Source organism: Mercenaria mercenaria, chromosome 4 (genome assembly GCF_021730395.1).
Source record: "Mercenaria mercenaria strain notata chromosome 4, MADL_Memer_1, whole genome shotgun sequence".
NCBI classification, from domain to species: Eukaryota; Metazoa; Mollusca; class Bivalvia; order Venerida; family Veneridae; genus Mercenaria; species Mercenaria mercenaria.
The window spans coordinates 65,340,995-65,358,383 of NC_069364.1; the positions used below are offsets into that span (position 1 = coordinate 65,340,995).

General features: G+C 35.6%; 1 protein-coding gene across 2 annotated transcripts; it reads right to left on the minus strand.

Moving 5' to 3' along the window:
• Positions 1-87: 87 nt before the first annotated feature.
• LOC123552036 (sialate O-acetylesterase-like) lies at positions 88-16,901 on the minus strand. Of its 2 annotated transcripts, none has more exons than XM_053541549.1 (9): positions 16,826-16,901; positions 6,212-6,543; positions 4,890-5,028; positions 4,275-4,443; positions 3,924-4,009; positions 2,977-3,107; positions 2,082-2,236; positions 1,490-1,685; positions 88-409 (listed from the first exon to the last, which is right to left on the minus strand). In XM_053541549.1, exons 1-9 carry the CDS (start codon positions 16,881-16,883, stop codon positions 158-160), a joined length of 1,518 nt encoding a protein of 505 aa, XP_053397524.1. In that variant the 5' UTR covers positions 16,884-16,901; the 3' UTR covers positions 88-157. The 2 variants fall into 2 exon arrangements, with proteins under 2 accessions (XP_053397524.1, XP_045197354.2); XM_045341419.2 differs by lacking the exon at positions 16,826-16,901 and adding an exon at positions 7,812-7,944.
• Positions 16,902-17,389: the final 488 nt, after the last annotated feature.

Genomic DNA, 17,389 nt, shown 5'->3' on the forward strand with positions numbered 1-17,389 from the left:
TTTATCTACGATGATAAAAATGATACAAGTGTACTACAAGCTTTTTAAGGAGTATAACATTTAAAAAAAACAACTTAAAATTGTATATATTATTTTTCTGTTACTTTACGTTTTATTTCACTATTATTCTTTATAACACTGGTATTCAGAAAACATATCAAACTGCGTGTCGAGGTAACGAGGCCTTGAACCCTGACACAGGTAAGTCGTTGTCCCGCCCGTAGATGGCACACATCTTAAACTCACAGGGACTCATTTCCCATGCGTATTTAACTGACGTCACAAGGCTTTTGTACCCATGGCAAACAGATGTATCTATGGTAACGCTAGTTTGATCATGATGTGTAATATTTGTGTAGCTGTACTGCCAAAACTTGCAAGTTTCATTCGAAAGGTGCGAGCAACATACCTATAAGAATAAAATCAGTCAATAGTAACACTAAAATCTGTTCTATTTCAAAGATTAACCACAGCTTTGATGTGATGTTACAAAACTACAGCATTTATTGTCAAACTATAGATAGTTTGGGGAACAAAAATATTTCCCCTTGAGAATGTTGCGGACTTCTTTGTCTGCTAAGGCAAATATCCAAAATGATATAACTTCAAATTTATAACAACTATCAGAGAGATGTTTTGTTCTCATGTACTGAACCTTGATAAGACAGATTTGTTGGAAATATAACACAGAAATATAGACAGATTTTCAGAAGAAGATGCATTGACCACGCCTATTAACAAAAGAGTATCAAAAGGAAATGAATTCCATCATTGACTTCCGCAACTACACGTTACACCTATCTGCGCTCTGAACATTTTAACAAATTTTTAGATGAAGTCCGAACAAGATTCTGTCAGTAGACGATATGTATAAAATTCCACCAGTCGTATATATATGGATGAGTCCAGACAAATTTTATAAAAAAAATGAACTTCAATAGACTCTGCATATCAGAATTCAAGCGGGACATACCGACGATGCAGGACAGAATTTATCCCAATAAGATCTACTTTAAAATAAAAGAAAAATTGCAAAGTTTCTTTGAAATCCAAACAGAAAGTGCAGACAAGCCGTAAATGGATTGACGGGTTGAAGAACTGGTTGACAGACAAATATCGAAGCCAAAACATATATCTCTTATACAATAAGGAAACACAATTTTAGTAATTTTCCTTGAGAATTAGATAGCAATGAGTTTTGACACTGTATGTCAAGGTGAAAATCTGTCTAAATACTTAGTTAAAATCTTTTGAAATACACGAATTTTCGTGGGTTGCGCCTAAACGGCTATTTTGTGGGAAAATAATATCATAGATTTCAACTTTTGAACATAAAATGAATCGGAGTTTTACATATTCTTGGGCTTTGTTTAGATGGATTGACTCACATCCACGAAATCCATGAAAATTAATCCCCCTGACATGAGTAATATATTTACACGTCCACAAATGGACTTTTATAAAATAATAGCGCAATTCTAGGCGTTACCTCAAATCCATTATTTTTTCGGACCTCAATAGGGTTGTTGCCGTGGTCGAACTCTATGGTAAGAGTGTGGTCAGAATTCAAAGTAAATTTAGATGGTATAGGACCCTGGAAATCAATGTTCGATTCTCCATATGCTACAGCTCGACCGGCTAAGGCTAGACGTTCAGCAACATCCATCTTGTCCCGAGGATGTACACTGGAAGTTGGATAGATAATATCAGTATTTCACTACTTGTGCCTTTCCCTGCCTATCTTGACCGGCTTGCCAGTCAAGTCTGGATTCAATGGTACTATTGTTCATGCATATTAACATGGTTTGTCTGATCCTACTGATACAGACATACGCTAATATTTGTTCAAGTTTTGTCTAAAGTCACGGGTGTTTGGACAAAATGTGCCATGCTATTTCGAAAGGAATACAAGCACGTTTAATGGTGTCATACAGCGCTTTATGAACTTTTATGCGCTAAGTCAGATATAACTACCTTTATAAATTCAGATTCTTAACTATTTTACAATTCATTAAATTTATAAGAGAAACAACTTTTAACTGTCCATTCGTTGAGGATTTTTTATAATTCAACGAACCTACCTTCCATACGGCGAAGCATAGTCTGGAAGATCCATAGCTACTGCCATGAATACATTCTGAAGTACTGGATTAGGAACATACCCATAGCCAGCTGTTTGTGCCCATCGTAGATCTGGCATTGCTACCCTTATTGTCTGGTTTTTAACCGCTGCGAGCTGAATGAAGTAGAAATGTTTTTGTATAACCTATGACAAGAAATAAAATAAAACTGCGCAAGCTCACGGCGTCACAGTATAGTTACCATTACATTATCATGATTGTAGGATCCCGACCCGCTATCCCTACATGTACTCCGATTATGCAAAATTCGAGTGTGTACTTACATAGAGCTTTGTCTGAAAGGTCTTTAAAATGCAGTAGTTTGTTAAAGGAAATTTCAAAACTTATCTGGACGAAAGCCCGAATTTATTCAATGTGTCAGTTCGATACTTCCATTATAAACGTTACCTGTTATGGTGATACTTACTACCATCGGGAATTTATAGTTAAACATTATCACTAAAGTAAAATACATTTAGAATCTATATAAATTTGGAAAGATATTAACCTTACTTACGACATTGCGCTGAAAAGGTCTAGATTTATTGATGGCAATGGCGTTGACTAGCTAATATAAAACATAGTGGAGGATACGCTCTGACTTTAAATCCAAGTCAAACTATATAAACTTTTACTGCATCAAAAGGGTATCCCCTATACTGAGAGAGTATGCATCGCATTATAATAGCATGAGAAGGATACAGTAAATAGTACCCCATCGTGCTACCTAACATATGTAACATGACCACATTTAACTGCTTTCGAGAAGTCTTGAAAAATATATGTATTTGTTTTGTATTTTGTCCCTCTTTACTGAGTACTTCACTGTTTGTGATGCATGGACAAAAGAATATACCTGCACAAATCCAAATGGAAATGTCTTGCTGCTTTGTTGATGAGAGGCCGCGTGAAACTTTTCCCGCCAATCATCAATCATGGCGGGAAATTGGCACATATAGTCCTGGTAATACCCGGAATTGGATTCCCCTGCATATATAGGACAGAGCAAGTGTGAATAAATCAGTTATATAAAAGCACATTCGGGTATATCTATGTTTTCAACGAACAACTCGACCTTTATTTCTGAGATTCATGGAAAGCTAAAACCCCATCATTCACATTGATTTTAGATCATCTTAAAATATGCATACGGGTACATGAGAAACATTTAGCAGAAAAAGCTATAATAGTTTTTTTGCCTCGATATGAATACAAAACAGTGAATACTACACAAAACAAAAATTCTGAATTTAAAAAAAAACAACAACCCCCGCCCCCCCCCCCACCCCCCAAAAAAAAAAAAAAAAAAAAAAAAAAAACAACAACAACAACAAAAAAAACAACAACATAAAAACTGATGAATTAAAAGAAACAAAACATAATAAAATCTTTTATAGAGACGTTTTTATTTCGTTTTCCGGTCGGTGAACAACTGTATTAAACATGAAATAATACTTTTAATTTCATTACGGAAATATCAAACATTATATTTCACTGGTATGGAACTACCACATGGGTAAATTTCGCTAAAATACTAAACAGAATTAAATAAGATTCAATCTATTTTCTAGGCAAGATCAAAATATGTTTCACTCATAGATATCAGATCTCAAGTTTTCAGTCTTGTTTGTGAAAACATAAAATCTGATGTTCAACCAGAGAGTGACATTTCGATATTTTCTTTATCTTCACCAGCATATGTAAAAATTTGCATCTTTTATAAGGTTCTTTTTTTCTTATTTAAAGACGTTTCCAAATGTATGCATTTTGTGTAGATAGTTTATTTATATAAGGAAAAAGTACCTTGATACCACAAAACTCCATAGATTGTCATTTTTAATAATGGAAAGAGCATTGCATTCCAAAGCTCCAAAGGCCCAACGACAGCTCTGTCAAATATATATCATCTCGTATATTATTTATGAAATCCTCCTCACAGACAACGTATTAAAAATGAATTTATATATATTGTCAGAAAGAACAATAACATTAAACGAACATTTACATATAACATTCGATTGTTGTTACTCGCTATTTGTCTAACATATCAATAAGATATAACTTCTAAACATTTTAATAGTTATTTAGTCGAAATGAATAATGAACAAAGATATCAATGGTCAATATATTTTAGAAACATTTGAAAGCAGTTACCCTTTTCTGTCATGAAGACCACATGTTGCTATAGCATCTGGGGATGACCATGCTTCAATCATGGTTCCACCGTATGCAGTCTGTACAAGACCAATGGGGCGGTTGATATGTGGGGCTATGTTCATTGCGTACAGGAGACATACTGCGGAGAAGTGCTGGGTACCAACGTCTATATATAAAATCACAATTAATGTATAGAGCTCAGCAAAAACAATCAACCTGGGCTCTAGCGTAGACAGCCTACCAGAACAAGACACACCACGGAGAAGTGCTGTATTCCACTGGCTACATAAAGAGAACGCACCACGAGAATTTGCTTGGTGTCAGTGTCGTGATTTCAATGAATATAAATGATTAAAACACAAACATGCAGTATATTATAATATTTTTATGAATTGCAGCATAGTCAGACACAAAATATATTCGAACTTCGGCGTTTGGATGTGTACTTCAGTCATTGTCACCTTATATCACCAGATTTATGGCTGAAAGTCAAACTAAAACCTGAAAACTCTTGAACAATAAATAGATATATAAAATAGTCAAGTATCCATTTACACAAACGCTGGTGTATTACATTGCTCGTTAACTGTATATAAAACATCAGTTATTTACCATTTACCGTCGGCATCTGCCACCTGGTTGAGATTGCCGGCTCAGCCAGTGTACTGTTTGACCTTGACGTTTTCACTGCCATAAAACGTATGTTGTGGAAGTGTGATGAGAGTTCAAGCTCATAGCTTTGATTTAAAACCTGTAGTTCATAGAAAAAATTAACTGGAAAAAAAGTTTTGATATGTTTTCTGCGACAAAGAATTATCTAGAGCAATGCGTCTCCCCACTTTACGGTGTTGTGCCCGACTACTTACTGTTATCGCTAACTGAGGCGTATGTGTAGAGTAACTATAACATATATCGTTAATGTGAATTGCAAAAGCTATATAACTGACATGTTTTTCAGAAATTTCTGTTTTTCTTACTAATTAGTTCAAATCATGTACGTATGTACTATACGTCTTATAACATTATCCTGGTCACTTTATTATTGATGATGTTGTAAAGGTGTACATTTATCTCAGTGTTTTGTCCAAAAGCATTTATATTATTTCTTTACTAAAATGTCTAGTAATTTACAAAAGTCTTGCGAAAATATTAATGCAAAAGGAGGATAACTTTGTCATATCAAAACAATGATTTTGTCTTGAATGAACATTTTTATGTACTCTTTATATATTTATCATAATACATGTGTATATGAGAAATTGTTGCAGTTTGATAGCTGAGAATCTTAATTTTTATTGAACACAAAGAAATATATTCCCCTGCCGCATCAGAAAGCACATTGTTTACGCCGCACCGTTTTTTTTCCTTCTAAAAGAAAATTTTCGTAACATGAAATATCATTCTGAAAAGTAAAATTTAATTACTAAAATGTTTCCTTGCCATGAACGAATGCAACTTTTGGAATTGCAACTCTATTTTCTCTACCCTCTTTCTCAGATAATGGGAAATACAGTAAAACACCGCTCGCTCGAGGTCGGGTAAATTAATACACAGGGACCAGGTGTCATGCTCGAGCGATCGAGTTATCGATGCTCGACCCAGCCATGGTAATATCACATAGAAAAAAGAAGGAAATCGGCCAGGACCAAATGAATTGCTCGAGCGAGCCCGGGTACTCGAGTCATCGATGCTCGAGCGAGCGGTGTTTCACTGTATTAAATTTACCAAGCTCATAACGGAAACATTTCATACCATGACGAACTCTGTAAGACTTCTTACGTCATTGATTCATTAAGCCCTACAAAACACTTTGACGTAATTGAAAGTCTTCTTTCCTGTTTTTCAACATACAAATCGTTGTTTTTTTATAAAAAGTAAAATTAACTTACTATCAGGCATTCCTTGCCCTTTTATAACGTGAAAAATTATCTTACATGGTACATGGGGAAAACCATGTTGCTCTGTCCAGAACATACCCACACGTCACCAAACATCACATTCGTAAGTTTGACGTGACCGTCGTGTGATTTAATTTCCAACGTTGCATGACCTCCTGCATTCTGTGGCGGAAGCAGTGCTGACCAAACACCCATTGATCCCGACCCATGTTTGACTGTGGCGTTTGCTACATTTGCTCCGTTAAGAGTTACGAAAACGGTGTCCCCAACTGTCGATGCATAACCCCAAACTTGGGCCTGTTTTGGAGACATCTGTAGCACCATGTGGTTGTCATAGTAATTTGCAAAACGCAGTGTTTGAGCTGCATCTGCATAATGAAGATAACAAGACAGAAATTAGATTAAGGCTTTATATAATTGTCATGCTTTGAAATTTTGATTATAGTCCAAGAACGGTCGAGTAGAATACAACAGATACACTTATATCACTGAATTGTGAACGTTCTGTTAGAGCTACGTAAGTGACCGAGCTGGTGATAGTGTTTGCGACAATATCGAACGCTGAGACCAGACATTTTTGTAGAGTCCATAAAATGATTAAACAAATTGTACTTCATAAATTAAAAAAAAAAACCTACAAAATGTTAGTTTTCAAAATCTGTATTTAAACATTATAAAATATTGACATTTGTCTTATGGTCATTATAATAATCATTTTCTAGGACTTATCAGGCCCGATTAATTTGCAAAACCTAACAAAAGGTTCATGAAGGCATAGGTCGTTAACATGACACGTAATGGCTCCGTTCTGACCAGGTAGGGTGACCATCCTGCAAGCGCTTCACGGGAAAAGGTCAACCATCTCAACAAAATATAGAAAGGTCAATGCAAAGATTTGATAAACGTTTATTAACTGGTATTAAAAGGATTTTCTATTTTCAGATATTGCAGCCTCTAAGTAGATTTATGCAGAACCGTTTGAACAAAACTGAAACTGTTCAAACCACTAATAGTTATTGCGGCCCTTTAACCTTTAGCCTGCTGGTGGCAAGTGATTCTGCCTTTGCGACCAGTGCAGACCAAGATGAGTTGATACAAGAATGCCGCTGACCAAGTCATGTGAAAATTCACCACTTCTAGTGGTCTCTGAAACAATCAACTTAAGAGTAGTCTTTAAGAGATTTGAAAAAAAAATTAAGAAAGATTAATCAACCGTTTCAAAGACGTTTTAGTATGTTCTATTTCAGACTCTCATCTTAAATGTAGTCGAGAGAATCTATCGAATAATCTTGGAAAATGTCCATGCAAGTATGCCAAACCTGTCTTGATATGATAAAGTGGAACCATTTTAACAAATTTAAGGGACGTCTAATACTGTCCTAGGGCGATGTTTAGTTGACGACGGACGATGGAAGCCTGACCACCTGCTATGCAACAAGCAAGCTGAAAATTTCACATACAAATTCATTCCAGTTGAACGCGCGAGGGACGAATTGATAATGGCAGACAAAATATGTCATATATAAAGCAACAGCAGATATTATACAATGTAAACAATAGCTAGAGACAATTGTTAAAGAAAGTTTGTTTTCGAGATTACCTTTTCTGTTACTTCTAAAAATTTAATAATACTTACTTAACTTGTAAATACAAGCAGTTAAGAAAATAGCCGATGCTAATAAAAGTCTTGTCATGCTGTCACCACGCACACAATGAACAATAAGAAATGTCCTTAATGATATACTGGTTTTACCTTCTTATCAGTCGACGGAATAGGTCGCCGTTACTACTTATTGTCCTGCCAAAAATACTTAAATGAACTTCTATATCATATATGAAATAAGAAAGTTCGTATGGTTTTTCTGCTTTAAATACCACTTACCAACAAAATTTAAAAGGTGACTAACGATTTTATTCAAAGTATATTGCCAGTGAGAATGGGGAATTTCTTGAATTTCTATAACAAGGGGTCCAACTTAGTTATGGACCGATGATAACTAAGGTGAACTGATGTGACCGGTACAAGCGATATTTAATTAAGAAACTTTATATCTCATTTTGTGATTTGTCGCTGAATAAAATCATATGCGAAGGAATAATATCACGAGGACGCATCTAAACGACAAACAATGCTTTTATTCAAGAGCAAATCACTAAATGACATATATTATTTAAATTCTAACACGTTACCAAGGATTTTAAAGTATATCTTGGCGAGATCCATGATCAGATTGTCTCCAGTTTCCTTCTATCATGATGTCTGTTTTCTTGCGATCCATCTCTACCATTATTACTTTCTAATCCCATGTTAGTCTTAACTTGGCATACATCACATGACCGGCAAAACCTTGTTACTTTATTTGATATACCAGGCCAGTGAAAACTTGTTCGTATTTCATCAACTGTCTCTTTAGCTGAAAAATGTCCTCTGATTTTAGACTCATGAGCTAGTTCCATACAACTTCTGAACTGAGTTGGGACTATTATCAGTGTAATTACTCTGCCCTTCTTGTCCTCAAAGGATCTACATTGTATATAATATGTTTTCCTCACTTCATACTGAAACTTGAAACCTCTTTTCGTTTTTAGTTTCGTTCTATCTGAAGCACAAGTCTAAGGTTTCATTCACGTCTCATCATCTTTCTGAGCATTTTTCATTTGCTCAACATTAAATGTTTTCTCTTTGGCTATGCAAACCTCAGATGGTTTCGTAGTTTCTATAATTATTGCATGCTGGGGTTTTCGTCATCTTCGCCAGATGAAACTGTCTTTCATCTTGGGTTTTCCAGTTTATGAATAGCCTATCTGAAACTCCTTTTATATTTTCGATTATCAAATCGCATATCATATTTGACACAACCATTGCCTAAATTTCTCGTGTAAAATATGGTGTATCAACTTGTATCTTTGCTGCATGAACTGTCCTTGTTCGTCAACTAATGAAACAGCTATGCACGAGGCTGACACATTCCTGTAATCAGACTGTCTGTCATTATGCTCCTGGTCATTCTTTCTCCAGTCTTTGGGTGTAGAATATTGCATTCCATGCCTGTCTCTCTGTCCCTCCTGTCAGGGTCTCCTGCTGGCTAAAGCAGTCTCGTTTCACTTCCTCTTACTTTGGTCAAGGTATTCACGTGCTATATGACCTTCCTTATTATATAAAAACAAACAGGCTTTTAAAATACTGGCCTTTCTCTTTGTGTAGAATAAAACGCTAGCTGAACCTTGGTCTAACCTTTTGGCGCTTTGCTGCTTGACATTTTTTTTTCTAATTATCCGGTTTAAGGTGATATTGCCATCATGAGCTATAATATATTTAAGAAATAATTTATAGCAAAAGAGTGTTTTATCACTATTTATGTACGATGGGCGGTTATACGTCGGGTGTAATAATATCACGAGGGCGCAGCCCGAGTGGAATTATTTGTACGACGTATTACCGCCCGAGTGTATAAACAGTGTTAAAACATGGTTTTGCTATAAATTATTTCGATTCTAATATGCCCTTAATCTAAAACAGTAGATAAAATATAGAATCGCTCTTTCTTTGTCACAACAAAAACTTTGACGTCACCGCACGTTAACGTGACGTCATTCTAGCGTATGAGTTTTTTAACAGAGGCAGGCATATTAGAATGTTTACCAACTATGTTGAAAAATAGTTTCACATCGGTATGGCTTGCATTCCCTGAATTTCAATCTGAAACCTTCCTTTGTTAGCTGGTAACACTTTAGAATTGCTTTCTATAATGCAGAATAGTCACTGGCTTGGTCTGGAGAACTGCTTATATATACGCCCAGGCCTTTCCCGTAAATAATGATCTAAGGCTCACAGCCAAAGTCTCTTCTTTCCACCCCTGACTTTCTGCAAACCGCTCATATCGTTCGAACTTCCCAAAAGCTCCGGCTTCAGCCTTTATTTTAAGCATTTCCAACGCCTGTTCTTTCAAAGCTTGTTCTTCTTTCAAACGTTCCAGCTCGGATAATTTCAGTATTATTCCTTCTTTTCTATCCACATATTCACTAAGCGCATGACCCGAAAATCCCATTCGTTCTCCCATCTCCACCCATTTATTGTAGTCCATGTTGAAAGCTTACGCTTGAACTATCTCTTGAACTCAATTATTAGTATATGCAGCTCAAGCTCCTTTCAGACACATCGCCTTCTGGTACACCAACAGAACGTTAAAACCACTAGTCTCTGTAACTCCTTGGATATAGATCCCGGACGAGCCCCCAAATTGTCAGGATACAAGTATATGACCTAGGTGTGTGCCTACGCCTTAAGTACCTTGAACACTGAAATGGGTCAAAATGCTATGGTGACTATGTCTTAGACTAGCTGACAAACGATGTAGAATGTCCTTTGCATAAATGTAGAGCTGTTGAGACTATACTTCTCATATATAGATTTTTTCTTCGGCTACCTTGCCTATATCATTCGTATACCGATGACTCGTAAATGATTTCAATTATGAGTTAGATGATGTCAGGGACCAGGAAATCACTCAATGTTTCAAATAAACAACCTTCAACTAATGATAATCAGCTCAAACTCCTATAGGGTTGAGACACTATTCTTGACTGGTCCATTTGTTGAAGTTTCCCTCAGACAATGTCTTTGAATCAACAACATACGAATCCTATTGCATAGATGTTCAGCTTATTCTATTTTAATTGAAGCTGCAGCTCAGTATGATTGCCCTGACTCCTGACGCCTTTATACTATCACATATAGCATTCAACTATCGTATAGGTATAACTCCGATATCTTGGCTGTACGTCTATAAGCTGGAACTCTCCTACTGTCTCAGTATATTACCAATCACTGTCTCTGTCGCTGCTTTTCGATGCTCAGCCTATATTTGCTATCGTCTATAGAATTCAGCTACCGTTATCTTAAAGGTAAAACCGATATGTGCTGGCCGTTGTTACAATTCTGCAACTGTTCTTTAGTCCATGATCGTCTTCTTTTTTTTATATAATCTATCCGCCCTGATAGCGTTGTTGCAATAACTGTATGATCAAGGTACTGGGTTAAACTATTAATTTAATCCTCGTGAGCATTGATTGGTGCTATTTTAGTTTGGTTAACCATCTGTCTAATACAGTACCACCTTAGTTTAATATTTGATATGTAGACCATGCTTTAAATTGTTTTCTATGCTTATACAAAACAAATATTTCATGTGACTAAATATGAAAATACTGAATATTTGAAAGATGATGTGCTTTGTACAAGTCTATAATGAAATTTCTTGTCTGTTCTATTCTGTTCTCAAGCAAAATCTCTGATACCTATATAGTTTATTTGATCCTAAAATTTAAATTAGATTAGAAATTTTGTAAAATTTATTTGTAAATAAGTTTCTTATAAGCCCTTACCATCATCAATAAAGTGTAGCACACCACCTCTAGTTAAGAAAACGAAGGCGGTTACCTCTCAGTAATCCAATTTCTGACGAGAAGTTATTTATCTCCTATTATAATCATTGATCCAAATTCTGACGGTAGCATATCCATATCCTATGATAATCAGTAATCCAGGTTTTGACAGGAGGACATTTACCTTGTATGATAATCATTAATACAAGTTATGGCGAGAAGGTATCATTTTCTTAAGATAATCAGTAATCCAGGTTCTGACAGGAAGGTAATTTTTTATCTAGTAAGATTACCAGTAATGCAAGTTCTGGCGGGAAGGTATCTATCCATTATGATAATCAGTAATCCAAGTTTTAATAGGAATGTATTTAAATACTTTTATAATCTCTGATCCAAGTGCTGACGGGATGGTTTCTATTTCCTATGATAATCAATAAATCATGTTTTGACATAAGGGTATTTTCTGACGGGAAAGTATTGAAATCCTTCGATAATCAGTAATCCAAGTGTTGACGGGAAGGAATACATCTACTATGATGATAATAATACATAGAGAATAACAGGTTACTGTCTTTTGAGAAAGGATTTCTCAGACGAGGCAAGACAAGGTCCTGAAAGTAGCAAGGTTTGCCTAGCTCCTTCCGGACCATATCTAGTTCTGAAAAATCCTTTTCTCAAAAGACAGTTACCTGTTATTCTATTTATCATGTCATTATTAACGTTTATCCTACCTTCATGCAAAACAAAGGGCAAAACATAGGGGTAGAATAAATTTTGCTGTTTTGCCGGACTTCTTTTTTTCCCAAAACGACGCCATCTTATTTTTCAGAATAACTGCTAAAAGACATATTTACGCATTTTGTATAAACGCGCTCTTATTAGATACGTGAGACCATGTCACTTATGTATAACGTATGCCTACCGTATTTGCAATTACCTCACAAAGTTTTTATAACAGGTTCGTAGAAACAAAAAATGACTCATGTATAGCGTTTGTTCAGGATTTTAGCTTTCTGCACTTACATCAAAGATATTGCATCTGGAATGGAATGTTATTGATTCAAATCATCGGTAATGCCTATTTTTCTGCCAAGCGCCGTTATGGCGTGTGTATGTAAGTCACGTCTAACGTTTGCTTGGTGTGAATGGGTATCCGTCTTGCAAATGAACTTCGGAAAAAAACTTCACTTGGCAGCAAATTAAAATTATTCATTCATGTTCAGCAGAATACAGATGTTGGGTACAAAAGACAAGGTTAGCCTTTGTTTTTTCGCTTTTATTTTATTATATTTGAGAGTTGAAAGACCTATTTCAGTGCAGTATTAGGGCGTATTAATTTTTAAAATGCAAGGCAGACACAATATGATGCCCTTGGACTTTATCATAGGTTTGCACGGTGTAAAGTGTTCTCAAGTCACTGACCTGAGACAGGCTGCTTTTCTCAGAGAGGCTTTATCAGGCAGTTGTTATAGTAATGGCATGATAAAAGTCTACAGCAACCTTTTAAAGGAAGATATATATATTTCTTCTAAATTTCAAAAGTCATCTAAAAATTGTACACATACTTTTTTAATAACTTTTTTTTTTATTTCATTGGTTCTTTATAATACTGATATTCACAAAAATATCAAACTGTGTGTCCAGGTAACGCGGACTTGAACCCTGAAGCAGGCAAGTCGTTGTCTCGCCCGTAGATAGCACACATCTTAAACTCACTTGAACTCATTTCCAAGGCGTATTTAACTGAAGTCGCAAGGCTTTTTAACCCATGGCAAACTGATGTATCTATGGTAACGCTAGTTTGATCATGATGTGTAATATTTGTATAGCTGTACTGCCAAAAATATTTGCAAGTTTCATTCGAATAGTGAGAGCAACATGCCTGTAAGAATAAAAGCACTTAAATAAGTCGATAAAAGCGATGTGACCAAGCCACAACATGTTTCGTCAAATATACATAGTTTGTTGAATTAAAACGTTTCATTTTCGAGAATTTTATTAACTTTTTTTCTGCTTAGGCGTATATTTATGAAAGCATAATTTTTTGAAAATACTTCAGGTAGTTTAAAACCTTTAATAAACCAGCAATAATGACTTAATGTAAACATCCTGATGAAGCAGAATAAAGACACGGTATATTCATTTATTTATGTAAAGACGTTTCAAAATGTACCCGTTTTTCATAAGTAAGTTTTTTTTTATATAAAGAAAAAATACCTTGATACCACAAAACTCCATAAATCGTCATTTTCAGTAGCGGAAAAAGCATTGCATTCCAAAGTTCAAGTGGCCCCACGGCTGCCCTAAACAAATATAAAATGATCATTTCTTGTATTATATAAACATTTCTAGACATAGATAACGTATGGCATTTAGTTTATATACGACAGATAAAGACGGGCATCCATTTATATAATACATGTATCTATATTGTTAGGCCAAAACCTCTAAACAAAAACACTAATCATTTTATTGTTATTAAGTTGGAATGAATAATAAACTAGATAAACTTTATCAATATTTAGCGAATTCAGAAGCACTCTAAAACAGTTACACTCTGTCATGAATACCGCAGGTTGCTGTGCTTCAGTCATGGTTTCATCATATGCAGTCTGTACAAGACCAATAGGACGGTTGATATGTGGGACTATGTTCATTGCATACAAGAGATATACCGCGGAAAAGTACTTGGTACCAAAGTCTAAATATTAAACCATAATCAATGTACAATGTGCAGCGTAACAATATAGGATGGTGCTATAGCTTCTGCCGTAGACTATGAATTCATTGCCGACAGAAAACCGCGAAGAGTGTCATCTCACAGAGAATTCCTCGTGAGACTTTTCTTGATGTTGGTGACATGATTTGACTTGAAATAAATTAATTAAAACACAAACATATACTTGGATTATAAAACGTGTTGTAAAATGTTTTGTACTGTAGCAAAGTGAGACGTACAAACTATAGTTTAATTTCGATATTTTGATTCGTACTTCAACCATATGCACACAATATGACCAGGTTAATGCTAAAAAGTCAAACTTACAGTATGAAAGTACTTCAACAAGAAAACATTATAAATATTTTGGTGTCTACTTACATGAACACGGCTGTGTTACAGCACTTAATAATTAACAGAAATTACAAGTAAATATTTACCATTTGCCGCCGGCATCTGCCACCTGGTTAAAATTATCGGCTCAGCCAGTGTACTGTTGGACCTTAACGATGTCACTGCCACAAAAGTATGTTGAGGAAGTGTGATGAGAGTTCCAGCACATAGCTATGATTGAAAACCTGTAGTTCGAAAAGAAAATTAACTGAGCAAAAGTTCAGACATGTTTCTGCGACAAAGTATTATCCAGGGCAATACATCCCCCCGTTCGGTGTTGTTGTGTAAGTCCATATCACGAACCGCTCACTATTACTCTTTTACAATCGTGTGTACAAACGAAACTACTGTAAAAGCACAAATTTTCGCGAGGGTATAAATTTTGTTATATTCACAAGGCCCTACATCTCGCGAAAATTAATTCTCGCGTAAATATTCACCATTAGTATAATTCAAATTCACGCGTGATACCATTTTTACAATTTTGCGAATATTAAACCTTGCAAACATACCCAAAATTTCATATTTCGCGAAATGTTGACGCATCGAATACATGTGCTTTACAGTATGACATGTATATCGTCGATGCCGATATCGAAAGCTATATAACCGACTTTTTTTCAGAAATTTACTGTTTTTCGTACTTTGTATTCCTGAAGCATTATCCTGGTATTTTTATTTTCGATGATTTTGTAAAGCAAAGTGCTGATCGAGTGCAAAACAAGACAACAACACTTATGTAAACAATAATTTTGAATGTACATGTACATGTTAACTTTGTGAAATCATTACAATTTGACAATTTGATTATTACGAACACAATGTATCACGAAGAAAACATAACTGAGAAAAGAAAATCTGTATTTTATTTTCGTGTCTTCAATGTACATAACGTGAAAAATTATCTTACATGGTACATGGGGAAAACCATGTTGCTCTGTCCAAAACATACCAACACGTCACCAAACATCACATCCGTAAGTTTCACGTGACCATCGGCGGAAGCAGTGTTGACCACACACCCAGTGATCCCGACCAAAGTTTGGCAGTGGCGTTTGCTACATTCGCTCCGTTTAGAGTTACGACAACGGTGTCTCCATCTGTCGATGCGTAGCCCCAAACCTGGGCTCGTTTTCGAGACATTTGAAGCACCATGTGGTTGCCATAGTAATTTGCAAAACGCAATGTTCGGGCAGCATCTGCACAATGAAAATAACAAACCGGAAATTAAGGATATAAATTCATCGACAACTGCCTGCTCGTTGATTCCTTAAATCACAATTGTCAAATTGTCAAAGTAATAAATAATTTCAAGGACTTATCAGACCGAGTAATGTTCAAAATCTAACAAAAGCGCCATAAAGGCCTAGGCCGATCAGATGACACTAACGAAATGATTCCGTTCTGAACAGGTTTGGTGACCACCCTGAAAGTGCTTCACGAAAGCAACAGATTTAGGAATGTCAGTGAAACATTTTGATTAAAGTTCATTAATTGGTATTAAAGGTTTTTTTCATTTTTAGATGTTGCATCCCCTAAGTAGACGTATGCAGAACTGTTTGAACAAAATTGAAAATAAGCGGTTCACACCACTATTGGTTATTGCGGCCCTTTATGGAATCAGGCGGAACGACATAAATAAACTTGAGAAGAGTCGATGCAAGAATGTCACTGACCAAGTCATGTGAAAATTCACCAATTCTAGCGGTCTCTGAATCAATCAACTTAAGAGTAGTCTTAAAGGGATCTGAAACACTGATTTAAGAAAGATTCATCAACCTTCTCGTGAGCAAAAGGATGTTCTATTTCAGACTCTATCTTAAATGTAGTCGAGGGAAGCATTCGAATAATCTTGAAAAATGTCCATGCAAGTATGCCTGTCTTTTAATATGATAAAGTGGAACCATTTTAACAAATTTAAGGGACGTCTAATACTGTCCAAGGGCTGTCTGACCAACAAGCAAGCTGAAGATTTTACATACAAAGGATCGTTCCAGTTAAGAGCAAGGGAAGAATTGATAAAGGCAGAAAAAATATGTCATATAGATACAACGGATATTATACAATGTGAACAAAGCTATAGACAATTGTAAAAGAAAGTTTGTTTTCGAGATTACCTTTTCTGTTCCTTCCAAACATTTAATGATACTTACTTAACTTGTAAATACAAGCAGTTAAGAAAATAGCCGACGTTAATAAAAGTCTTGTCATGCTGCCACCACACACACAATGAACACAAGAAGAAATATCCTTAATGATATACTGTCTTAACCTTCTTATCAGTCGACCAAAAAGGTCGCCGTTACTAGTTTTTGTCCTGCCAAAAAGACCTCAATGTCGACCAGATGCTTAGATATTAAACCATTCGGGCTAACGCCCTCGTGGTTCAAGTCCTGCGCATCTGAACTCTGAACCGTAATAAATTAGACGACAAACTGCTCGCAGTCCTTGATTATTTTTTAAGTAACACAGTTTTCAGGATTCTTTGTTCAATAGGAAAATGAGACGGGTCGTGTTAGAATATTCCATGAATTAAAAAAATAACTGTAAGTCGGTTAAAGATACAAAATTTATTGTATGTACTTATAATATATCGGTTTTCGGTATGAATTCGTCTGCCACAGTGGGCGGGCTTATTTTGGAAGAGTCCGTTTTCTTATATTATTTAATTATTAAACAGAAAAAATACCTAGCACTAGATAAATAACGTTAGTACG